General features: G+C 41.8%; 1 protein-coding gene across 4 annotated transcripts in view; it reads right to left on the reverse strand.

The window, feature by feature from the left end:
• PJA2 (praja ring finger ubiquitin ligase 2) overlaps positions 1-15578 on the reverse strand; it is a 66718-nt gene extending 51140 nt beyond the window's left edge. For 2 of the 4 annotated variants that reach the window (XM_061623759.1, XM_061623749.1), the window contains exons 1-2: positions 15470-15574; positions 4195-4311 (exon numbers count right to left, since the gene is read on the reverse strand). In XM_061623759.1, coding sequence (XP_061479743.1) covers positions 4195-4240 — 46 coding nt within the window. In that variant the 5' untranslated portion in view covers positions 4241-4311; positions 15470-15574. Of the gene's footprint in view, positions 1-3733; positions 3894-4194; positions 4312-15469 lie in introns of those variants that run through there. The other 2 variants (XM_061623740.1, XM_061623767.1) reach the window with 2 other exon arrangements.
• Between the last annotated feature and the right edge of the window lie 420 nt (positions 15579-15998).

The following is a 15998-nucleotide window of genomic DNA, read 5'->3' on the forward strand; positions in this document are numbered from 1 at the left end:
ATGACGACCACAGGGCTCTTGACACTGTTGACCCCGAGTGCCAGGGCTGTGGAGTTGGTACGCCAAACCTTCGACTCTTGACTCCTCTATTTTTCTACTGTCCGACTCCACCCAAAATGGCTTCTGACTCCACAGCCCTGGAAAATGCTGTAAATGTCTTTTTAAATTGGAAGCTCTCGTAGGAGCATTTTTATCGCTGCCTGAATATGCATCACAGCATATGTCTTCATCTGGGCCCTGTGTCATACACTGACACTCAAAATGTTTTCCATCTTGAGTTATGGTGAAATGCTCAAATACAGGTGACTTCCTGGGAAGCTTCTTTGACATTTTGAATTTATATTTTAAAAAAATTGTCAATCAAAATTTATTTTGAAGCCGGAGTCAGAGTCGGTACATTTCTTCCGGCTCCACCCAAAATTGCTCCCGACTCCGACCCCACAGCCCTGCCGAGCGCCCTCTCCAGCACTGTGGAGCCCAGTTTGCACCTTAGTACACCAATGAACTAAGGGAAATGAAACAGGCTGGACAATGGCTAGAGCTCAAGTGGTGAAAGATGTGCCGTGAGGCTGATCAGGCACGAGTAAAACATCATAACCATGCCTACTGTGTGGAGATGAGGACAGCAAAGAAGGCCCACTTCTCTGCCACCATTGCATCCTCAAGTAGCTGTCCAGAGAAGCTTTTCTGTGTTGTCAGGGGTCTGTTGACATCAACTCCAGGAAACAGAGTTTTAGACACTTTGGAGACCCACTGTGAATTGTTCGCAAGGCACTTTGAGGGTAAAGTTGCTTGCTGCCACAGCAATTTTGATGCCTCATCCACAGCTACTGTAGCCTCCAGTGAGATGTCCAGTGCAACGTCTGCTGCGACTTCTTGGGAAGGGTTTCAGTTGATGCAGCCTGATGACCAGGGCTGTGGAGTCGGTACACCAGTCCTTCGACCCTGACTCCTCTATTTTTCTACTTTCCGACTCCAACTCCGACTCCTTCATAAACGGCAAATGTATATTAACTAGTAATAACAAATTTACTGTAGTAAAATGGTAGCACAAAGGCATTTCATCACCACCATGTGAATCCAGAGCTTGGAAAAGTTACATTTTTGAATTACAACTCCCACGAGCCCAACCCCTGGGGCTGATGGAACATTTCTACCGACTCTGACTCCACCCAAAATTGCTCCCGACTCCGACTCCACAGCCCTGCTGATGACGTGGACAAAGGGCTTGCAATGATGTGACCAGCAACTTGTCCTCGCAACCCTTGCCTTTCTTGGCTTATTAAATCTTGCCAAGGGGGTTTGACTGAGTGGATCCAGGGTGTGGGTAATGCATCATTGTGGGAGTGGTTCCAGCCACCTTGAAAGAGACAGTGATCTGACTGCTCCTGAAAAAGCCCACCCTGGACCCTGGTTTGCAACAACTACCACCCAGTCGCACATACCCCCTTCTTAAGGAAGGTGACTGAGAGGGTTGTGGTGCAGCAATTGCAAGTACTCTTGGATGAAACAGATTATCTTGACCCATCCCAGTCTGAGTTCAGGCCTGGTTATGGGACTGAATTGGCCTTGGTCGCCCTGATGGATGACATTTATCAGGAGAAGGACAAGGGGAGTGTGATCCTGTTATTCTTACTTGATCTCTTTGCAGCATTTGATAGCATTGACTGTGGTCTCCTTCTGGGCCGATTTGGTGAGACGCGTATCGGAGGCACTGTTTTACAATGGTTCCGATGCTATCTCGAGGGTTGTTTTCAGAGAATAACATTGGGCGATCATCTTTCAGCCCCCTTGCAGTTGTGCTGTGGGGTGCTGCAGGGTACCAACTTGTCCCCCATGCTGTTTATGAAGCCCTTGGGAGTGGTCATCAGGAGATTTGGGGCGAGGTGTCAGCAGTACACTGACAATACCCAGCTCTATTTCTCTGTAACATCTGAATCAGGAGATGTCGTGCAAGCCATTACCTGGAGTCGGTGGTGGGCTGGATGAGGGCCAATAAACTGAGTCTGAATCCTAGCAAGATGGAGGCACTGTGGTTGGTGGTTTCTGAGTTAGGATAATTGGTCAGCTGCCTGCCTTGGGTGGGGTCATCCAAAACAGATCCATAGTCTGACCTGAAACAGCAGGTCTGTAGTCTAGGGGTGCTCCTGGATCTATCTTTGTCACTAAAGGACCAGGTGACCTCAGTGGCTAGGAGTGCTTTTTATCCGATTTGGCTGATAAGACAGCTGCAGCCGTTTCTGGACCGGGAATGCCTGACTGCTGTTGTCCATGCACTGGTAACCTCCAGGCTGGATTACTGTAATGTGCTCTATGTGGGGCTACCCTTGAGGTAGGTCTGGAAGCTGCAGCTGGTGTAAAATGCAGTGGCAAGACTGCTCACTGGGGCAGAGTATCATCAACATGTCATCCAGCTGCTGAAAGAATTGCACTGGCTACCTATTAGCTACCCTGCTGAGTTCAAGGTTCTAGTTTTGGTGTATAAAGCTCTATACAGCTTGGGACCAGGACACCTGAAAGATTGTGTTATCCGTTATATACCCAGTCAATCACTGTGCTTTGCAGGTAAGGACCTCCTGCAGATACCATCTTATCAGGAGGTCCATTCTGCACAACACAGGAAACTGTCCTTTAGCGTAGTGGCACCTACCCTTTGGAATTCCCTCCACTTAAATATTAGACAGGTACCTACTGAAGAACTTCCTCTTTCAACAAGCCTTTTAAGTGGAGACCTTACCCTAGTCTGCGTCTGTGTTGGAATTGTTCTGTAACATGTTTTTAAAGCTTTTTTTAAAAAAGATGTTTTTAAAGCTTTTATAAAAATGTTTTTACAGATGTTTTGTTTTAATATATTTTAAAGTCTGTTTTTATGAAGTTTTAGTGTTTTTGTCTGCCGCCGTGGGCTTCTACTGGGAGGAAGGGCAGGATATAAATCTAGTAAGTAAGTAAGCAAGCAATTTGAAGCAAAGTTTCTCTCTGTTTATCAAATCAAAAGGCTGAGGATAGGTCTATGAAATGTGCATAAAGATGTTGACCCTTTCTTGATGCATATTTAGTAATCAAATGTCTAAAACAAAGCACTGATCTACAGTCAACTTTCCTTCACAAAATCCAACTTGTGGTCTAAAACAAAGCATTGATCTACGGTTAACTTTCCTTCACAAAATCCTACAAAATCCTACTATAATATTCTGGTCATGGTCTCTAATTTCTGAGTTCCTTTGGGAGGAATATAAACTTAATAAATAAATATAAATAAATACATTCAGCCATAAGTAACAGGTATAAATTTTAGATAGCACCTCCAACACACTTATAGGGTGATTTTGGATCACTCCTGGAATATGGGTAGGTATGGAATATGGGTAGGTATAAAAATACTAGGTTTCAAACTGGATCTTACCAGAATCATTAATAAAAGAAAAGACTTTTGCAAGTACCAGAACCTTCCAGTCAATATTTTTATAAATTTCTGGAACCATCCCATCTTCACCTGAGGCCTTATTTTTAGCAATACCTAGAATAAGCTTTCTAACTTCATCCTCTGAAACTGGGGACCATGCACATATTTCCTAGACATCTGGCAAAGTTACTGATCACCTAATTACTGAACCCTCACCAGTATAACTGAATATAGGGTAAAAATACTCTTCCCAAAGAAGGGCTAACACCAGCGCTTCAGTAGAATATTTGGTCTCCCTCGTTCCACAGGACACAACAGATAAAAACCTACCTGAATTTGTTTCACTGCACATCCCAACTGTGTCCAGAACTGGAACAGGAGATTCTCTTTTTCTCATTTTGAGAAAGTTCCAATTTCTACATTCTTCAATGCGCTCTTCTCTTTTAAACTTTCTGTTATCATCTGACTCTGGTGAATTACGGAAATTTGCCTCCAAACCAGAATAACAAAAAATAGTTTGAAGTGGGTTTGTAAACTTTGGTTTGGAAAAACAGCTCTAGTTAGCAATAAACATAGCTTGCAAAATTCAAACTAAGATGTATAGGAGGAAAATGGTATGATGAGAGGCAGTGTATGCAAGCCCATAACGTGTTTGGCTATGACACTGCAAATGACCCTTGTTTATGGGAATTCATGTGTAAAAATGTCTAACAATTTTTTAAAAACCCTTTTCTCTGACCTTTTGGACCTAATCTAAGCAAATGTCTGCTTATGTCAGTTAGAATACCTACTGCAATTCAGTTGGGTCTTGTTAGAAAAGACTTCAATCTGATCCATACTCTCCCAGCAGCTTTCTTCCTGCCATCTCCTCAGTCCATCAGATCTAACATTTTATTTGCCCATGAAACCTGTGTGATGCCAATCACATTATTTTAATTGGTATCTTTTAAACAAATACAAATGACTGCCCATAATAGTTCAGCTCAGTAAAAAAGCTGCATGTATTCAAACATTAGGTTCGCTCATTTCTTTCCTCTATAGCTATAGATTTCCCAAGAGATCTAGGAGAGGTAATTCCAGAACATTTTCTTGCCAACAAACTTTTTCAAAGTCTATTTTGATATCCCTACAACCAATCTTTTCTATCTATAATTATAAAAGTATTGATTCTGTGTGTGTTAAGTACATCATTTTTTAAAGAATGCAGCAACTTTTGTTGTCAATAGAAATTCTAGTGCACTAGGTGCTTTTACAATGCAGAGTATAACTTTTAAATGCTAGAGCAACTTTATTGTACTGCCAATGAAACAATTCCAGGTTTCTAAATGCTTTCTCTAAAGCATCTTCCTAGCTCTGGATTACATACAGTTCATCATCAAGCAGTGACTTTAAACAATTCGTGCATTCACATACTTTTTCAAGCAATATTAAGAAATAAAGGATTATATTTTTTAGAATTAGAAACATAACAGTAATGCTGCAGTTTAGGCCAACAAAAACAGTTGTTTCCTAGGCAAGCAAATATTTAAAAGGACAAAAACATTGCAAACACTTTGTTTTGTTAGAACTACCTTTTTCAGGACATAGGGTGAAGCAGTTGTGATCTATACAAATGCCTTTGCCTATAAACAATAAAAACTGTAAACTAGCCAGAACAAAACAAATTCCTTTTTTTTAAAAGGTCTGAGTTAGAATAGGGATTCTGCTAGTGTACAAGTCACCTAATCATCACCTTACATGTCATATTTTCTGGTTAAAATGCTCATGGAGTTGTAACTCTGAAGAACTCAACATTAGAGATGCGAAGGTCTGGCAAAAAAAAATGGGAAAATTGGGGGGGGGGGCAGGAACCAGGGTTTTTTCTGGGAGGGAAATGGGGGAGATGCAAAAACCTGAAAGAAAATCAATTTTTTCCCTGAATTTTTCCAGATTTTTTTCCAGGCCTTCACATCTCTACTCAACATATGTACATTCAAAGCCATCTTTAGGGAGTAGGCTCAGGATCTTCTGTTTTTAACAATTATGGGTGTTGTAGGCTGCCTGTGATAGTTCATGTTTTTTGCCCTTTCAAGGTCTCCAAGGTTAAACAAAATGTATAAAAGTTGGGAGACAAGCATTTAATTTTTTATTGAAAAAACCCTAGTTAGAGGTGTAAGCAGCTGCTGTAAGGGTTAAGTTTCCTTCGCTCTCCACTCCCTCCTCCCCTTTCTGAAAACTGGGCTTCACCCACCTTTCACTTAGAGAACAGCTGGCCAGGAAGTCTGCCAGTTGTCTGGGAATTTCCCTGGTATATTAAGAATCCAACCTTTTAGGTTTTTGAAAAGAGACGGACTGCACTACTGACAGCTCTTCAAAGAGCCACAAGATCTGACATCTTTTTAACCAGTTACCAGCCATGATACTGTCAAATCTTTGAGAAGCTTCCCAGTGCAAGCAGTTAACCCTTTCAAGAGACACATGCCTAGTGAGAGCTCTCATTAGATAAGAAAAGCCTATAAATAGCTTGCAAACCCATTGTTCAAGACCAGTCTTAGTGACTGAGCTGAAGAGGCACGAAGCCAATCTTCATGGCTATACCGGGGATTGCTGAAGAAGGCTATTGAAGTGAAGGCTGCTGAAGCTAAAGTCAGCTAGATATAAGATTACAAGGCTTGTTCTTGGTACTGTGCCTAAGATGCTGCCTGACACTGACCAATGGCTACTTTAAAGCCCACTTTTCTAGAAGTTTGTATTTGAAATTTAGCAAACATTTAACCCTGCAAAAAGTGAAAGAAATATATATCCCTACATGCAGTATTATACAAAGTTTAATACCGTTTAGCTAAGGCTAAAGAGAGAATAATTATATAAAGTTCAGACCCTTTGGCTAAGGCCAAATAAAGGATTGTTTGTATAAATAAGAAAAGGCTGTTTGTACAAATAAGAAATGAGTAAGGCTGTTTATAAGAAGCGTATAAGGCTGTTCTTAATAAATGCTTACACGTATAAGGCATTGTGTAATTGCCTCACTATTTAGTGAATTGTTATAAATCTGTTATGTGCCGCTTTAACCCTTTTCTTACCGGTTAATGCTTTCCATTTGCTTATCTAACTCATGTGATACAAGACAGAGCTTGTTTGATTATTATGCCCTGGTTATGGTCAGCAATATATGGCTGTTTTACTATTTAAATATTAAGTTACTGGCTAAGGCCACGTAGATTCTATAATCATGTGTGCACAATTTCTGCACTAGCTGAGGCCAGCACCTACTTGTATTTCTGGTTTAGACCATAGCATAGAAATAAAGAAATATATTTTGATTTTCCACTGTGGAATCCTATTATTATATTTCTTGATACATCCTGATACTTAGGAGTAACTTGGGTAGGATTTTTTTTCTAGTTTACCTAGCCAGTTGCCTGCTGTCGATAACAGCACTCACTTAGTTGAGGACAAAGTTTGACATATAGGATTCTGGAAAGGCATAAGCTGAGAAAGAACATGTAGAACCCTCATCCTTGTGCATCCACTAGATAAGAGTCCAGCCAGTAACATGAGTCTATCCAAAACTCCTAGCTGATAATACAGTATGCCACATATTGAATTAATGTATTGTCCTGGCTCAGAAATCAATCATCCAGGGAATGGAAATACTGAGAGGCGACTGTTGGTATGGTTTGGCCATTACCTTCTAAAGGCTATGACCTTTGTCACTGCTATAGCATAATTTGTTAGAGAAACTTTCTTCTATGTGAGCACTTTATCTATTCTACATGGAAAATGCTCTGACAAATCCAGGTTCTCTCTGCCTGAAAATTGAGGAACTGCTAATTTTCTTGCCAATGATATGCCAAGCTGCTTTGGGTATAAAATTGTTTAGATTCAGTTTCCTTGGAAGTTGCTAGTTTGAACAGAATCAGCATTCAAGATATTGGAGGCAATCACTGGCATATTAGACACAGACTTTCTAGTAAATGCTCAGTAGCCAGCAGACTCTGCCCTCTTTGCTAGCTGTGTTTGTTAATGTTTCATTCAAGGAAGGCAGTGTACAAGACACCCTTATGTTTACAGTAATTTGGCCCTTGCATCCAGATATCCTAAACCCAGCCTTTCCCAACTAGTGGGCCACCAGATGTTGTTGGACCACAATTCCCATCTTTCCTGACCATTAGCAATGCTGGCTGAGGCTGATGGGAGTTGTGGTCCAACAACATCTGGTGGCCCACTAGTTGGGAAAGGCTGCCCTAAACCAACTGTAATTGATTTCCAGCTTCTCCTTTCTTAAATAACTGTACTTCAGCTTTAGGCACATCAGCATACCAGCAAGCTTCCAGGACCATTACCTATTCAGATTAGACATCACACAAAGATAGCACTTGTGGCATTGGTTGATATAGCTGCCTTGAAATGAACAAAACAAGTATCAAGCTAGCAATCCTCTAAGATCTTTCAGCGGCTTTCAATTTTGTTGCTCATAACAATATTGCTTCAGAACTATGCATTCTGGGCAAGGAGGTTCTGGAAGAGGAAGGATAGTTAATCATACCGCCCTGGAATCTAGCATTTATCCTGATTTTTCAATGTATCTAAAAGGCTGCTGACAGATATCACAGGAAGTCATAGAATTTGATGCCATTCAATACTGGTGGCATACAGCGCTCATAATTTACAAACGACTAGGGCCTTTAATATTGGTATTAATGTGGTGTCTGCTCACAGTACAAGACTGGAAGCAAGAGTCACTAAAGTTTTTTGGTTGGCTTCTTAGTCAACCATTCTAGCAGCCAGCTGAGATGTGGCTTTCTTTCTTTCTTCCTGCTTCCTGCTCCAAAGAGGAATAGAAAATGAATGGAAATGGGACTACCTTCAAGTTGATTGCAACTTATGGCGACCCTATGAATAGGGTTTTCATGGTAAGTGGTACTCAGAGGTGGTTTACCATTGCCTTCCTCTGAGGCTGAGAGGCAGTGACTGGCCCAAGGTCACCCATGAACTTCATGGCTGTATGGGGATTTGAACCCTGGTCTCCCAGGTCGTAGTCCAGCTCTCTAACCACTACACCACACTGGCTCTCAGCAAACAGAAAATATGCTCCCTTTATATGTACTACCCAGTAAAGAAGGTTTACAGGAGAGAAGTACTGGGGTGAAGTATCTATAGCAACTGCATAGCTTCACTCAATAACATTGTGTTCCGGCACAATGCATAGCATAGCCCCCTTTCAAGAGTCACTTCACATTCCTGTGTTCTGGCAGCTTCCTCAAAATCTATTATCCCTATGGAGGTTATTCTAGAGATTTTCCCCAGTGGTCTCTAAAATTATATTTATGACTGCCACTGGCAACATATCTGTGGAACTTCAATGAAGCCAAATTCAAACAAACCTAAAATAAGGGTCACCAGGACTTCTGATCTAAGGTAGATAAAACTCCTATCATCGACAGACTTGTGACCACGTAGATTTATATAGATTTATATGTTCTGGCAGCAGCCAAAAAGGTTTTTAAACAATCCGCAGCTAGGCTTTTGGGGGGGGGGTCATACTCAGGCTGCTTTCAGACACGGGGCTTATTGCATTAGCTTTGTGGATTAAAATGGTAGCACTTCTGTCCTGAATTCTATAATTCCTTTCACACTGCAATACCTGTTGTGTCAATGAACTGTAGCTTTTTCAGCAGATACCGGCATTTCACGCAAATGTTTTTCACACGGCTTCAACAAACATCTCACCTGTTATACACGTGCACACTGTAGTTCCCCACTGTGTCTAAGATCTCGTCCCATTGCCATGCGACCCCTCTCCCTTTAGCATGTGACATTATTTTTGTGGGGTGTCTTGACACAGGTGGGGAAGAAGGGGAAGCTGCTACCCATGCCTATACCGGAATACCGGTACTATTTTCATCAGGCAAAAACCCCACAAATTTGGTGTGCACCTAAAAAGCAGAACGCATTGTGTGCGAGGATGCCCATCACGTGGCTGCAGCTAGGCCAAAATTCCCGCAGTGTGAGAGCAGCCTCAGACTTAGCAGGCTTCATTCACGCTTTAGGGCAGGTTACTGTACTACATTTCCTAGGGCCCTAATCAAAACTTCAGGTAGTGCAGAATGCTATGAAACCTCCTATTGTTCCTAGTGACCCCCTTGGATTGTGTTACACAAGTACTACATAGGTGAAACTATTGCCCTCAGCACAATTGAAGGTGCTAGTATTCACCTATAAGGTCTTACATTGATTAATCTCAGTGTGACAAAGAATGCCCTCAACAATACTGTGTGCATGCCCATGTTCAGACATCAAGAATATATGAAGAGGTACACTCAGTGGTAACTGAGGAACTCCCTTCCTAAAGATTTGCCAAATCCCAAGCATCTTTTTAAAATGTCACACAACTTTTCTGAACTGGTTTTCAGTGCCTGTGGGTGAAGGGCATTTCAGAAGGTTGCATTAGATAGGGAGATATTATAAAACAAGCCAACGTTATAGATAACCTTCTCCAAGTTTAACACACCTCTAAATAATTAAATCAGTTGTCTCACTGCCAGCTTAAAAACACACACCACAGATTCAAATCCAATATAACACGAACATGTCTTTTATTAGAGCAAACGTTTTTCAGTCAGATCCCCCTGATTCTTCTAAGGTGCCTCTAGCAGAGAGTTATGCAGTGACTATATCAGCGTCTCCACAACTTTCTCTTTAATTCATTTGCAGCACTAAAAAGAGTAAGTTCTCCATGCAAGGCGGTCCAAAATAATTCTTGGCTTAGGAAATCTCAACTTGTGATGCCCATAACTATTTTATTTCATTTTAAGTTAACTAAATGTTCAAATTAAATACAAAGTATTATATAATTCACTACTGACAGGTGAAAAGTGAAACGCTGCAGAAGGTATACAGGATGCATTTACAACTATTCAACATTTCTTGGACTAGTGGCACTACTGGGTTATTCTGACTCCAGGAATTCAGGATTTAGAACTGAAACATTTCAACCTTACATAGAATATTAAAGAAATTACGTAATAACATGAAGCTTCAAACAGGTGACGATTTTAAATTCATGCCAACAGCACCTTGCAGCTAAATAAAAATACTAGTAGTGTTGTGTGGAATGATATAACTAACTTGCAGTTGAAAGTGTATATTTGAAGTGATACAGGATTACCACAAAAATGGCATGAACCTAAAGGCCTCAAATATTTTCTAAGGTTTTGCATGGTTATTTTTCTCATCCTTACAAGACAACGTGTTTTATTGATCAAGGTTGTCTTGTATGGCCCAGCACAAGCAACATGTTCCACATCTCTTAGCTATGCTGCTTTCCCTTGTTCCCTCTCCTATAGAAATTCTTCTCCTAATTTCTCTTTGTTGCTAACCTTGGTGCAACATTAATACCTCAGTTAAATTTAAGCAGGATATGCAAACCTGCCTCTCTAACCCAGGATGCAAACTTTCCTTTGAAACAAACCTTAGTGTGCATTAACACTGGTGCAGAAAGAATGGCCATCTATAACAAAGGGGAGAAAATAATTAAACTAGGGGTCTCTAAACCACAGGGGCTAACCTGTGACCCTCAAGATGTGGCTCCCATCATCCCTAAGCATTAGCCATGCTGTTTGGAGCTGATGGGAACTGCAGACTAACAACATCTTGCCACACATTAGGTATTCCTGCTCTAAACTGTGATCCTCAGATTAGGAATTTTGTATCTGTGCCAGGTCTCAGTTATGAACAAACTATCAAGGCCAACTCTCCACTAATAGCAGCTTCAGATGTTATAGGAAGCAGTGATGAGCAGATGCACAAGTGACTCTCACCATTACTTTCAAAAGGAAACTCAAGCAAGGCAAACGTAAGCTCTGTAAGAACCTTGAGTTCACACAGCCTAGACTTGAATCCTCCTTTCACCATTACAGTGGAAGAGAAAGTCACTTACACTTTTCAGTGGTTCATGCAACACATAAAGGAAATACATTTGAAGTTGATAAAAAAGAATTTCAAGTCAAGATTCCCTCCCATCTCCAACAGATTATACCACAAAAAGGGGGGTACCTGAAAACATCCTCCAAAAATCACTAAGCCAGAAAAGCATGGGACACCTTATTTCCTATAGCTGCATTAATTGTGCCACAAAGCAGTAAGCCCACTAATGTCCACATAAAAAGAGCCTGCTGGATCTAGCCAATGACCCATCTAGTACAGCATCCTGTTCTCACTGTGGCCAGCCAGATGCCCATAGGAAGCTCACAAGCAGGACCTGAGTGCGACAGCGCTCTCCCCTCCTGTGATTTCCAGAAACTGGAAACATATTGCTTCTGACAGTGGAGGTAAAACAGAGCCATTACAGCTAGTAGCCCCTGATAGTCTAAATCTGAATTTGTCTAATCCTCTTCTAAATCCATCCAAGTTGGTGGCCATCACTGCCTCTTGTAGGAACAAATTCCATAGTTTAACTGTGCACTGCACGAAGAAACATTTTATTTGTCTCTCCTGAATCTTTCAACATTTAACTTCACTGGGTAAAGAAACTTTCGTTATCCTCTTTCTCCATACCATGCCATAATTTTATACACCTCTATCGTGTCTCCCCTTACTCACATTTTCTCTAATCTAAAAAGCCCCCAAATATGGTAACGTTTCCTCAAAAGCAAAGGAGTATTTTTTTTTTTATAAAAGAATTCTGTATAGTCTCATTTGTTAAAAAAAAATGCAAAGGACTGAGGGGCGCTAAGAATAAATTTTATGCTAGAGGGTTATTTCTGCTATAAACTAGGTTAATCTTGACACAGGAGCTATTTTTAACATTGTTTATAATTTTATTTTGGACCCCTTCCATCATTTACCATGAGACCAGTATCTTACCGAGGTTTGGTTGGTTACTGTTTTGATTTCTCCTTTGTTAATATAGTGGGGTTCAATGTACCTCAGTCAGGAAATCAGAAGGCTAGGACTGGGGAGGGCAGCTATGAGAGAACTAGAAAAGGTCCTCAAATGCAAAGATGTATCACTGAACACCAAAGTCAGGATCATTCAGACCATGGTATTCCCGATCTCTATGTATGGATGTGAAAGTTGGACAGTGAAAAAAATAGATAAGAGAAAAATCAACTCATTTGAAATGTGGTGTTGGAGGAGAGCTTTGCGCATACCATGGACTGCGAAAAAGACATATAATCGGGTGTTAGAACAAATTAAACCCAAACTATCACTAAAAGCTAAAATGATGAAACTGAGGTTTATCATACTTTGGACACATCATGAGAAGACACGATTCACTAGAAAAGACCGTAATGCTGGGGAAAACAGAAGGGAGTAGAAAAGAGGAAGACCAAACAAGAGATGGATTGATTCCATAAAGGAAGCCACAGACCTGAACTTACAAGATCTGAACGGGTGGTTTATAGCTATTGGAGGTCACCGATTCATAGGATTGCTATAAATTGTAATTGACTTGAAGGCACATAACACACGCAATGTACCTCAAAGCTTTTGTGTTGGGCTAGTTTTTGGAATGCATTATCAATAACATCTATCTTTTTCGGCTAAACTGGAGTCATTTTGAAATCGCCTTTATTTCCAGTTATGACTTTAAAGGGGTCCATTGAACACAAACAGCAGATTGTTGTTGTTGTTATATGCCTCTAAGTCGACTACGACTTATGGCGACCCTATGAATCAGTGACCTCCAAGAGCATCTGTCATGAACCACCCTGTTCAGATCTTGTAAGTTAAGGTCTGTGGCTTCTTTTATGGAATCAATCCATCTCTTGTTTGGCCTTCCTCTTTTTCTACTTCCTTCTGTTTTTCACAGCATTATTATCTTTTCTAGTGAATCATGTCTTCTCATTATGTGTCCAATATGATAACCTCAGTTTCATCATTTTAGCTTCTAGTGATAGTTCTGGTTTAAGTTGTTCTAACACCCAATTATTTGTCTTTTTTGCAGTCCATGGTTTGATAGCATAAAAACAAAATGGTAGTGGAAAGTTAATCTGCTGAAAATCAATGTGATTTAGAAAGAGTACTGAACTTGGAAAATGAGGTAAAACTATGTGCATCCCACATAACTGTCCAACTTACTTGAAAGCAGTTCAGAATACAAAACAGGTAAGTAATGCTCAACATGCACACGCACATATATAACTACAGGGAGGCAAACTGAAGGAGGGAGCAGCATGGGAACCTAAGAATAAGATTCAAATGTGTACTGAAAATTGTTTATTTTGAGTTGTATGACTCTTCTTCACAGGCCTGAGAACCAAACCAAATGCGACAGGGCAAAGGTACATGCATCTCCTTCAGGGACAACTGAATCAGTCTCATCAAAGATTAGCTAGAACAATCTTGCAAACTATCTGCTCAAGCATGAAAGTGTTTAGCTGGCCCTTGATGACACTTATTCAGGGTAACCCCCCACCACACCACCCTGTGGTCTGTTGCTTTAAATATTATTTTCTTTTGCCAAGCTCTCTTCTGGCAGCAGCATACAGCAAGGTATTGGGGGGTGTTCCCTACTCCTTTTTATATAATGAATAGATGTTTGCAAAAATACGCACATACACGTTATACCTGAATGGGCCAGACACATGCAGAATCGCATGCAGTTTAGTCCTAGACGTGCACAATTGCATGTAGTTTGGTCCTTAACGAAGAGGACTCCTACACTTAAAATGCATTTGGCCCTTAATAAGTACTTCTGGGAACACTCCTGAAATCTTTCATTTATATAATCACCAAAATTGCACACAGTATGAAACGTGTGGAAGATCAGACATAGGAATCCATAAGATGTCTCCAGTCCAGTCCCTTGTAAAAGCCATCAATGATGTTTACAGTCTCAGCCACTGCAAATTCCATGCTATGTACCAAATGGAGTGAAATGAGGAAGAAGCTTTGCACCATGCTGGTGCAAATCCCAGTGCCGCTGCAAATCCCAGTGCCGCTGCAAATCCCAGTGCCGCTGCAAATCCCAGACTAAGTTTAACAAGTGAAAGCCTGTCAAGAACTAGGGATGGGTGAGAATTTAGATTCAGTTCACATTTCAAGCAGAATTTATCAAATTCGCACTTTCCAAAACAATATGAGAACCAAAACAAAGCCATCCTTCAAAATTTATTAGAATTTTGGGATGTAGTTTGCCAACTAAACAGTATTTATAAAAATGCATATATTAGGGGAAAGTTTGCATAAAAATGAATATATGAGTGGAAATAATATGCAAAAAGGCATGATATGATGAGAAATGGCTTGCAAAAATGTTTACCTTTGTCAAAGCTGCCTACAAAAATGTGTTTATTTGGAGAAATTCACACTAAAAAGCTAGAGAAGATTCATGAGGATTTTTTTAAAAAAACAATTCACAGAAAGCTGCAGAAATGTGGAGGACTGAATTTAACATTAGAAAAGTGAGAAACTGAGAGAACAGAAATTGACAGATCTTTCCACCCCTAGTAATGACCTCCTCTGCACCACCCTCACGTGCCCTCCCATGCTACACCCGCCCGCTGTCTGCATCCACTTGAACCCCGCGCGCAGAAGCAGACGCAGGTCTTCCCGGCAAGCACAAGGAGCATACGTACCTATTTTCCTAGATACCCCTACCTTCTCCCCACTACGTAATCCAGCGCATCACAAAGCTTCTGCCCCACCCCACTCCAGTGGCATCTCCCCATCCCCTCTCCCTTAAGGATTTGGCACCGTGCAACCTCCGAAGCCGTACCGCAGCCGTCAGCCCGTCCCTCCCGCCCTCAACGCCACCCCCACCCGCATCCCCTCTCCACGTCGGAATCGCAAACTCGGCTGTGCGCGGTTCCCATGTCCCTGAAGAGGCGGGCGTCGACCCCCACACCCCGTTCTCTCACTTGGACAACAGGAACCAACACGGGGAGAGGAGGAGACTGGCACAGCTTGGCTTGTTTCCCTTCCCCCAACCATAGGCCTCAGCTCTGAGGAGGGCAGGAACGGGGAGGGGGAATAAGCCAGAGCCAACAAAGCTCCCGCCGCCCGCCCTCCAGAAGGCCTGTAGCGGCAGAGGCGCGTCTAAACCTCCTACAGCCCAAGAGTCCGAACGCAAACACTCACCCGCCTTCTTTAAGGCAAAGGGCGACAGACAGCGGCGGCAGGCGCGACGCACCGCCTCAGAACGGAAAGCTGGTCCAGCCAATCCCGTCTCGCATCCTCGATAGCACCAGCCAATCCCGTCTCTCACCTATCAGAGGAAGCCAAGGGATGAGGAAAATAAGGCGGAGATTTGCACGGAATGGACCGGCCCTTTTGAGGGCTAGAGGTTTGCGGTTGTCTGTAAGGAGTTCCCACACACGTTTCGTCTGCCTGCTACAACCCATAACTTACCAGCTCCACCCCCCTTAGGACGTTGAACAACTGCAGCCTCGTTCTCTCTTCGCTGCAGAGCTAAAGCAATCTCCCTGAGATACACAAAAAAGTTGTGCCTGCAGAGCGATGGAGGCAGTTATGTCTTTCTACCCTTGAGTTGCCAGTCCCAGCTGCAAAACTTGAAATCAACCATTAGAATGTCAGGAAATTACCTTTGGAATCTGGGGCGGCGCCGGGAGTGGGCAAGTGCACACCTAGTATATTTCGCCCACCTAGA

The sequence above is a fragment of the Rhineura floridana genome, chromosome 1 (genome assembly GCF_030035675.1).
Source record: "Rhineura floridana isolate rRhiFlo1 chromosome 1, rRhiFlo1.hap2, whole genome shotgun sequence".
Taxonomy (NCBI): Eukaryota; Metazoa; Chordata; class Lepidosauria; order Squamata; family Rhineuridae; genus Rhineura; species Rhineura floridana.